Source organism: Olea europaea, unplaced genomic scaffold (genome assembly GCF_002742605.1).
Source record: "Olea europaea var. sylvestris unplaced genomic scaffold, O_europaea_v1 scaffold6962, whole genome shotgun sequence".
Taxonomy (NCBI): domain Eukaryota; kingdom Viridiplantae; phylum Streptophyta; class Magnoliopsida; order Lamiales; family Oleaceae; genus Olea; species Olea europaea.
Window position 1 is genome coordinate 1 of NW_019265355.1, and position 10,359 is coordinate 10,359.

General features: G+C 34.3%; 1 protein-coding gene across 3 annotated transcripts; it reads left to right on the forward strand.

Moving 5' to 3' along the window:
* Positions 1 to 3,056: 3,056 nt before the first annotated feature.
* LOC111390607 (centrosome-associated protein CEP250-like) lies at positions 3,057 to 9,153 on the forward strand. Of its 3 annotated transcripts, none has more exons than XM_023015666.1 (14): positions 3,057 to 3,274; positions 5,027 to 5,154; positions 5,300 to 5,371; positions 5,476 to 5,589; positions 5,672 to 5,740; positions 5,838 to 5,894; positions 6,456 to 6,509; positions 6,579 to 6,641; positions 6,796 to 6,858; positions 7,258 to 7,389; positions 7,478 to 7,633; positions 8,261 to 8,341; positions 8,459 to 8,511; positions 8,799 to 9,153. In XM_023015666.1, the coding sequence occupies exons 1-14, from the start codon at positions 3,088 to 3,090 to the stop codon at positions 8,878 to 8,880; spliced, it is 1,311 nt and encodes a 436-aa protein (XP_022871434.1). In that variant the 5' UTR covers positions 3,057 to 3,087; the 3' UTR covers positions 8,881 to 9,153. The 3 variants fall into 3 exon arrangements, with proteins under 3 accessions (XP_022871434.1, XP_022871436.1, XP_022871435.1); XM_023015667.1 differs by having other exon boundaries at positions 3,159 to 3,261; positions 5,034 to 5,154; XM_023015668.1 differs by lacking the exons at positions 6,456 to 6,509; positions 6,579 to 6,641.
* Positions 9,154 to 10,359: the final 1,206 nt, after the last annotated feature.

The window sequence follows — 10,359 nt, forward strand, 5'->3', positions numbered from 1 at the left end:
CGGATTTCGGCAATCGACTCCCAAGATACAACGGCTACACTTGTGTTTGTAGCCCTCCAAAACACAAGTACAACGAACCAAATTTAGGTTTATGTACTCCAAGGATGAAGGAAAATCAAAATAAATGAAATGATTTTGATTTTGAATAGAAGAGAGGATGAGAGACGTTTTTGCATATCAAAATTGTGAGGAATAGGACACCCAAAGGGTCCTATTTATAGACCATGAAAGGGTGTGGACGAAATGGTTGAGGCCAAACCATGCACCCTTTCCAAACAATGCACATTTATGAAAATGTGTCTATTCACTAATTTTCGTCCTTTTTCATAATTTCTCATTCATCTGATATTGATTTTCGAAATGCCAAATATACCCTTCAATATATGCAGAGAAATCAAAATTCTCTTTCGGGGGCGTTGCCCCCGAGCCCCCACGGGGGGCGCTGTCCCCTCGACCCTCGCGATTTGACTGGGCAGGTCGATCCCCGTTTGTGCGCCCCGAAACGGCGAAGTGGCAAACAATTTTGCCTAAACGGATTGAGTCGAGCTTTTGAGTATTTGGCCGAAGTCGATACGAAGTCACTTTAATCGATTTTCAATTCTCGATTTATTTAACCAATATCCAACAATGTCGACCATTCGAAATCTGTCGTCGGGTCCACAGCACAGCTGACCAAATTTGGAACACTTTCGCAAGACATTAGCATGCATGAGTCGATGGCTGAACAATGAGAATAATTAACTTATCCCGTTATCCGTTTCAATATCTCTACTTTTTCTGCCTATATATTCTTCCCCTTTGGCAGCTCTTCATCTCCACAGATAAGAGTTGATAGCTCTATGACAGGGAAAATTTAAGTGCATTGCATTGCATGAGTAGAAGGAGAGTGCAGTAAAGCCAAGGATGAATTGCCGGCCCGACGCTAATACTACATATATGTATATACATGTTTGGTCGAATCGAGTATATCAAACATGCCATATGTGTATTGCATTTGTCGGCAATTTATCCTTTGGCTATATTGGGCTCTCTTCTTTTCATGTAATGCCTATGTGAGTTCCATTATTTTGAATTGCTCTATCAACTTTCGAACATAATTATATTGATTGGATCATGTAAATCTCGCTTTTTTTCCTTTCCTTCAATCAAATTCATCACTCGAGATTAACAATATAGTTTCATCTAATGTTATTTGCATCCACAGGAATTGCTTGAGATGGGATTTTTGAGTTCTATCTTCTAAAGAGTGAAACTAATGTGTTTCTTTTTATGTCTTTCCTTTTATTGTCTGCTAGGCATGGATCGAGTAGATCTTAGACACCCGAGCTTGTGTTGACAAACAAGACTCAGCTCAGCCCTACACAAGTTGGCTCATTTTCTTTTTCTTTTTCTTTTTTTTTTTTTTTTTTAAATTGATAAAAAGTTAAAAAGAGTTAAAAAAATGAATCGATCCCACGAGCTTCAGATGAGCTGGCTGTCTAGCGGAAAAAATTTCGACTCATGGGTCGTCTTAATATGAGTTCGAGCATTCCATCGTCGGTCCGGCCCCGCCCCACATTATCTACTTTATATTATGTTAACATGTATTGAATTAATATATTTACAAAGCTTTTTATAAAAGTTTTATTAAATATTGATAAAAGTTGCATAGTTTAATAATTGATAAAATTTGTAAATTTTGTGAAATATGTGATCAAAATTGAAGTTTTATCATTGAAAACCTGATAATACCTTGCCAGCATTATATTAATTTAAATTGAAATAGAATGGGAGTAGATCTCCGACAATGGATAATCCTTCGAGAAAAGGCTGCTCATTGTAGATCAAGGACAAATTTTCATTTAGTCCCAGACCTATGACCTTCATACCATATCAGTCCCCTCCTTTTTTTTTTTTTTTTTAAAACAAAGTGTCGATAAATATAGGATAAATATATTCACACCACAATTTTGTTAATTATGCCAAATTTCAATTACAATGAACATCACTAAACTTTTTTGTTTTCAACTTTAATCTTTTTTTTTTTAATCATCAACCATCTGATAATTTTCACATCTTGTCTATGATTTTTTTTCCGTCTTTCCAATACATTTTGGTAGAATATTTGGATGAAATTTTGATTAGAAAAAATATATTAATTAATTGTAGGTTAATAATGACAATGTAGCAAGAAAAAAAAAGTTGTGAACATAAATGCAAAAGTAAGCAAATAGTGAAAATCATTCTTGTATTAAAAATGTGATACGGATATAAAAAATTGTTGTGTACATATAATTACCCATAAATAAATGATGGTTAAAAGGTTAATTTACCCTTATACAAAATTAAATTAATGGAAAATAAACGGGAAAGAAAAAAAAATTATAAAATATAAAATGAAAACAAGAAAGAATTGATCATCTTCCTCAATCACCCCATCAGTGTTCCACGCACATAGTCTCTGAGCTATTTTGAGTGTTAACAACTACCATCGACCCACCATTATCGACTTCCACATCCACTGAACACGATAAAACTAAAAAAGTTAAAAAACAAATCTACGTTGAAACGAATACTTCTAACTATTTTTTCTTATAATGTTTGTTGTTTCTTTTTTCAAAGTTTTAGCTATTGCATTTTTACTTTGTACTCCATAATTTTGATCTATTTTTAGTAGGGTCTTGATTTGTCCATTATAAATATATTGAATTTTATATGAACAAAAAAATTAATTGAACTCGATGTGACCAATAAATCGTTTATATTATTATTTATCTATTTGACAAATTTACAAAGAAATATATAGGGTCCGTTCGATAGTGATTACTTGAATTGATTTTTTGATCGTTATAGAGAAAAGTGGAGGTCACCTGTGAGTAAAAAAATAAAAAATGATGGTTGAAATAGTGAAATAACGATCAAAAAATTAATTTTTTGGTGGTGAAAAAGCACCACCAAACGGGGCATGTATTGGTGTCAAAATTACAGACTTTGCCATTCGGTCAAGAGGAGAAGTAACACAAAAAGTAGGGCAAAAATGTAAATTCAGTAGAAATTTTGCATATAAATAGCCTCTGTAAATTCTTTGGTTCTTCACTTCAAGGTCTAATGGCGTTCATAAAACTGCTCCTTTTTTCAATTTTATTACCGTTCATTTTCGCTAAATTTACATTAGCAAACCCTTCGATAACCGCCATTTTTGAAGATGAAAACGACACCGTATCCCAAGAAAACGCTGCAGATGCGTCCCTCTATCACGAATTCCAGCAACTCAAATCAAAGGTTTCTCTTTTAGGTACCTTTATTTATCTATTTATATGCATATAATGATTTAATTTAATATGATGATCATTATTTTTTTTTATGAATTTGTAGTTAAAATGATTTTAGTTGAAATTAATTTCGATTTTTGTTAGAATTTTATCATGGTTAATAAGCTAATATTCAAATTAAACGGTATCATTTACATTTCTTTTGGAGAAAAAGGCGCTACTTTTTGCTTAGGCCTGCATAATGTATTAATTTATAGTTTTAGTTTACTATGCCGTATTTTTATGGAAAATATTTGAGATGTCCTCGTATGAAAATTGCTAAACTAGTTAGAATAGTATAGTCAAACTGAATCAAAATTGACCGTGTTTTTGTCTTTCCAAGAATTTTAAGTCAAATTCAAGGGGGTCTGGAATGCAGCAGAGGGGCGAGGACGAGGACTGGACGCCGGGGAGATTGGGAGGTGGAGGGGTGAGGAAGGAGAGGATATCATAGGGTTCTATGAAATATAAGGTTAGTTGTAAGAAGTTTGTAATAGAGAAGCCTTTCTTTAAAATGTTTCAAAAAGTTGGGCCCTTCTAAATAAATTCTTCTATGAGAAGGTAAGCAATTAGATTCTTTTGGGGTACTCGTATTGCTACTTTTGTCGAATTTATCCCCCAAGCAAACGAAAATCGTTCCCACGAGAACTAATTATCTATGATTAAATTGAATGAAAACAAAAAGTTGAATGAAATCATATCTCGAAAATTCTATGAAAGGTGGGTACAACTCTCAATGATGGATTTCTTCAAAATCTTGAAATAACTATGTCTTTGCCACAAAGAATCACTCAGCATTGATGAAGAAATCTCTTTGCCTTGATTTCTATGAATCTCTAATATTTGGTTCTTTATTTTGACCTAAATTTCATCATTATATAGATGTTTATTTGCCTTGGAAGTTGTGTCCCAATAATTCCTGAAGTGTACCTGATTTAGGAAATAAAGTTTTCCTAAACCTTGTCTCGGATGGGTCTCACTAGGACTGCATTATACTTGTTGTGGTGTCACTTAGACTAATAGGTAAATTTTTTGCCTTCACTGCAACCGCAATCAAACATTGTTCATGTACAGTCCTTCATCCAAATCTGCTTATCTTCCAGTTTTCGTATAGGTTTAGTCCTTCTTTTGTACACTTGTTGTCTCTTCAACTTTAATTCATCCGAATCAAGTTCTACCACTTCCGAATGCCTCCAGATTGATCCTCCATTTTTCAAACTCATCTGCTCCAATCCTTCAACTTTAATTTCCTTCAAATTTAATTCCTGAAAGTGTTGAGAATGTTGAATTTGGTTCCCAAACTTTTGATTAGCTTCTAATCAAGTCTACTTTAGTCTTTCAACTTTAATTTCCTTCAAATTTAGCCCTTGAAAGTGTTGAGAATGTTAGTGTTGGTCCCCAAACTTCTTTAAAATTCGAATTTGGTCCCAAAACTTGTGATTGGCTTTAACAAAGTCCAAACTTTCAAGTGGATCTTCAGTTTCATTGAATCCCAATGAAGCTCCAAATCGCTTCCTTTTTCTCGATTTATCTTCAAATTGGGGATTTAATCTATGAAAGTCATAAACAACGCAAAGTGAGTAGAATTTCACTCGATACATCGTTTAGGGACCTAGATAAGTGTGTAAAACACCCTTATGACTATTAGTTAAGGCATATATTATTAACGTTGAAATTTAAAATATAGTTTAGTTAACTTTTTTGTTTATTTGCTATAATTTTTCTTTTGGTTGAAGAGACTAGCATCGAGGAAAACTTGCGGGAATTGAGAATCAAGGATGATAGTATCAAGCAGTTGGAGAAAATCGCTGAAGAGAAATCAAGTAGCTTAGCTTCATTGCAGAGTGAAGTACAATTGCTTCAGGTGAAAATTTATCCTACAGTGATATGTGTGCTCATCTTCGCTGAGCATTCATGGCTGGAATGCCATGCCAACTGGAAAATTCTTGTTCATTGACTAAATATATCTGTATGTATTCAGTCTTGATGAAATTTCTTTTCTATATTAGGAAACGGGATCTTTAGATGAAAAGGAGCGGGGTAGAAAGGTTGATGAGCAAGCTTCTAAGCTTGAGAAACAGGTTGTTGTTTTGTAGTGCTGGTCCAGGGTAAAATTCTAAATATTAATGATTTTTATTGTTTTCTCGAAATGTTGTGTGTTTTTCTTATGCTATATTTGTTGCAGATTGTAAATCTTAAAAAGGAAATAGAAGGACAAAACAGGAAAATAGATGAGTTGGAAAAACGAGCAAATGTAGCAGAGGAAAAGATTGAGGGGATGAACATGAAGCTCAAAAGTGTATGTTTGAACTTTTAATACTTAACTGGGTGATACTTTTGACATGAACAGATTTATTTGATATCTATTGCTTCATTGCCAGCTTCGGCAGGTAAGTGATGGACAAAGATCTAAGATTCGTAAAACTGAACGTGCGCTCCAAGTGGCAGAGGTTCTTTCAAATCCTATACTCCTATATTTCTTTTCTTTTCAAGTAGGATATGATCTTTGTTTTACAACATGAAAGTATTCATTTGAGGTGGCTGCAGGAAGAAATGCTGAAAGCTAAATTGGAGGCATCTTCAATTTCCCAACAATTCAAAGAGGTGATTTTGTTTGTCACTCTTTTCATTCCCAATATTTTATATATTTTCTTTGGCTCTGACTGGTCACTTTCTGCATCTACTTTCTTCACCTTTAGATTGATATGCTTATGTATTAATCTTTGCATCTGAAACACAGGGTTTTGTTTTTTTCTTTCCGTTACATTCTTTACTCTCCTAGAAATGCATCATCTTGAACACGTAAGGAAAACTTGTGAATGTTTACCTTAAGACAGCAATGGTATGAGCAATCCGTTCACTTGACTCAATATCTCATTTATTTTTCCTCTTTTCCTTTTTGTTATCCTTACCGTGGCTATGGAGATTTTCTCTGGTGGGCTGTTGCAAGAAATCGTTCCAGAATATTTTAAGGGCAATTTTTCAAAATTATGTAACAATAGATCCAGGAAAGAGGAACAAAAGGAAACTAGTTGGCGGAAAGGAGAATAGATGAAAACTCACGAAGTTTATAGTTTAATTACAAATATAATTCTGTTAATCATGGATTTATCTTGTGTTATGGATTACATGGACTGACATTATTTTATATCTAAAATCGACTAGGTTCACCAAGCATGGTTACCGCCTTGGTTATCTACTCGTTTTGAATATTGCAAGGTAATATACATTACAAGATAATTTTACGGATGGGAACTTGATTCTTAACTGGTTCTTTTAAACTTGCAGACCATTATTGTAGCTAATTGGAAAGAGCATGCAAAACCAGCCTTATATCTGACAGTTGAACAGGTGTTCTTTCTTTCTTATGATGTCATTATTCATCTGATCACTTCTTGTTTTTTGGCCTGGGTTGATGTATTGCAATGCAATACCTGCTAAGATAATGTATATTTAGCAGTATTATTGCTATAGCTAAGAATATTCTAACTGTTATGTTGTTTAGGCACTTCAGAAGCTATCAGAAGTTGAAAAGTGGGCTCAGCCTCACTTTGAGACGTTTAAAAATGTAAGTTAACCCTGAAATGTTTCGCTTTGTACTTGAAAAAGTATTCCAGTTTTGTGCTGATGAGTATGATTTTTGTGTTGCTAGTTGGTGTGGATTATTATGGCATTTGCCCTCTTTACCATTCTGTTTATAACTGCAATACCTCAATTTTCCCCTCGGGACCACTGAGGTGAGTATCCGGTTGTAAACTGTAAGGTCTCGTGGGATTTGAGGTGCGCGTAAGCTGACCCGGACACCCATGGTTATTGAAAAAAAAAAAAGATACCTCAATTTTGCTTATCCTGAAAACTGCTTACACTGAAATCAAAGTGTTTTCATTGCTCTATTTTGTCTCATACTTCTGGTGGACAACATTTTGATTGTTTTCTAACTTCTATTGGTTGTTCTCTTTGTTTTAAGAAATGGATCCCATCTATCAAAAAACGCTCTATGGCATTTGTGAGGGATATTTTTGACTTTTATCAAGTGACCAAGGGAAATTTAGAACCTCATATTTTGAAAATCCAAGATATCATTGATCCCTACTTCCAGGTATATAACTTCAAACTACGTAAGTGATATAATTTTGTAGTTCACTTTCTATGACCTGCATCCACTTCATTGGCTGACAACTGGGCAGGGAGCTAAGAGGATCACAAAGCCACATATTGATCATTTTTCAAGGATTGCTAAACCTCATGTTGATAAAGCTCGTGTCTTCTTGAAGCCCTACTCAAACGAAGTGCTTCGTAATTATGAGATAATCGCTAAAAACGTACGAATGTACCATTCCCAGGTATTAATTTCTTTATATGACGTTTCATCTTTTCTTTTTCCATTTCCAGTTACTGTCATTTCTCACTTAGCCCTCTTCATGCTACTTCTTGTTCTTTTTATCCCCTACCATTAGTAAACTGCATTTGTCAGTCTAGTTCATAGTTTCTTAAATGTTCATATTACAGCTGTAGATGAAGTTTGTTGCATTAAGATTTGTGGAACATGCACCCTCTTGGTTTCCTAATTTCAAGCAATTTCATATCTTTTTTTTCTTGTAATGATATTTGTAAACAATGACAAGGATTGAGGGGAAGAAACTAAAGCCATTTTCAACTTAGAGAAAAATGTTGGTTCTGGTAATAGTTTTCATAGATATAACCTACTTGAAGAAGATCATCCTTGTAGCTGACACCTGATAAGCCTGGTATCTTTATTGACTTGACTGTAATTAGTTTGTATCTTTTTATTTCAAAATAAGTTTTGGCAAATTCATCCATCTTCACCAAATATGCCTCTCTGCATTATTTAATATCCTAGAGAGAGAGAGAGAGAGAGAGAGAGATTTGTTATATGCTCTTTCTGAAATGGATGTTTCATTCAATTCATTTATATTGTCCCATGTGACTAACGATGTTCATTTTTGAAGGTCCAAGCAACTTTGCACGAAACATTAAATAGCTATGAGTTCACAAAACCTCTTGCTACAGAAGAGTTGGTTTATGTTATGGTATGTCTGGCATATATCGTGGTCTTACCTTTTTTCTTGGGTATGGAATTACTGATACTCGCGATGCTTTGGCTTTGAGTATTCGAGTTTTAACTTTTTATTTTTTAATCATCATAGGCCTCCGTTTTAATGGCGCTGCCTGTGGTTTTTCTCTTCAGAATACTTACACGGTTAGTTTTTCCATATTAAAACTGTAACTTTCAAGTCGTCAATCACCGTTAACTTCTAACATGGGCAAGGATCTCTCTGATAATGTTTCATCCACCAGCTATAAAAATGGGACCCATGTAAAATCCACCGTATTCGTTGGCTTCCACGTCGTTTTAAGGTCGTGGTTTGGATTAGATTAGACTGGATGGAGTCGCTTAGAATTGAAAAGGATCTAAACCCTTATAACATCAAGTTATTGTTGCAATATCTAATGAGCCTACTATGCCATTCGATTTGAGTTTTGCAGTAAAAAGCCAAAGAAGCGCACACGCAAGATCCGTACAGGCCACACTCATCGGAGGGTTAAACGGGAGCATGCTGATAAATGAATTTGTTCAAGATAGTTCATATGATTCATACTTTTGGGCTAGAGGTATAGTTCGACTTTAAGTTTGGATCGACTTCAAGATTATACTGCCATGAGCATTCAACTACTTTTGTGAAATTTCTCCCCTTATTCCTAGCTATGTCTTCCATCCTCTCTCTAGCTTTTGCTTTTGTAATGAAGGACTGGTGGTAACTATAGACGCGAGGACCATTGACTCTGTCATGGACAATTTTCATATGGAACTAATGGAAATATGGAGTCATTGAGTGTAGAACTATACACATTTTTTGGGGGTGAAATTTAATTTTTTCTTTTAAAAATTAAGACTTTTCACCAATTTGCTTTAGCTCTACAGCTTGTTTTTCTTTTCTTTTTGTTTGATACATCTTGATCTAGAATTTATGTTCTTTAACATATATATATTTTAAGAGGATCGTTCCATGTTGCGCCGTGGGAGTAAGTTTGCTAAGTCGCAAGCATAACTATTAGTGCAGTTGCAGATGTGAGAGAGCCGCCTTTTGGGGTTGAATAATCCGAAAGTTATTTATTAGTCTCATAAACAGATTTTGACTTTGTAAAAGTCATACAAAACGGACCGTAAATAGTCTTTAGTTGATTTAGCGAAGTTTTCAGTTAGAAAATTAATTTGGTTCTTGATTTCGATACAATAAAATGAATTACACACACATCATTAGGGCCTGTGCATTATATTCAATTATATTATTAAGGCGGAAGAGCATTACAACAAATTCATAATAAGCAATCGTCGCTACTCTTGTAAAATAAGAGCACCTGGCTTTGCCCATTCACAAGGACAAATATTCATATTATGGGTCTCAGAAATGGGTTTTGAGATTTTCCATAAAGAAAGATAGGAAAATAATATATATATATACACCAAAGACCGCTCGAATCCCACGAGTGATTAGAAAGTTGGATTTACATTGGATCTCATGTTGTTTTTAATTGAGTTGAAGTTACTAAATTCTGAGGACTAAAAAATGAAGCAGGCTCCGTTTAGAAAAAAAAAAAAAGTCCATTTGGTATATTCAAAATTGAAAAGGCTGCTCTTAGAAAGCAGTGCTAAAGCATCTTGGTTCGAGTCCGAGTGGCGGCAAGTATATGTATTTTACAAATTATCACAAACCCAAGTTATGAACTTGTATAAATTAAAATCAAATATTTTGTTCCTTTTTCTGAATTTATTCTTCCTTCTTCTTTATCTGAAAATACAGAAAGATCCCTAGAATTATATATAGCAAGAGCAGAGCCTGGGATACCAGTACAAAATACATATGGATTATTGTATAGACTGTATTTGATGCCATCCTTCTAATTACACCACTGTATAGCATTTACGGCTGCACGGCCCGAGCTGAATAGAACACCATGTGTCTTCTGATGGTGAGACTATATCGTCAAATGAAATAATCAAAATAAATTTCAATAATACAGTTCATATAATAGTTTGAAAATTCTA

What these genes read in the sequence shown, in the direction of transcription:
- LOC111390607 (XM_023015666.1), top strand. Translation starts at nt 3,088, where the DNA reads ATGGCGTTCATAAAACTGCTCCTTTTTTCAATTTTATTACCGTTCATT. An exon ending in GTGCGCTCCAAGTGGCAGAG is followed by an intron (nt 5,741 to 5,837) that starts GTTCTTTCAAAT and finishes AGGTGGCTGCAG; the next exon opens with GAAGAAATGCTGAAAGCTAA. An exon ending in TCATTGATCCCTACTTCCAG is followed by an intron (nt 7,390 to 7,477) that starts GTATATAACTTC and finishes ACAACTGGGCAG; the next exon opens with GGAGCTAAGAGGATCACAAA.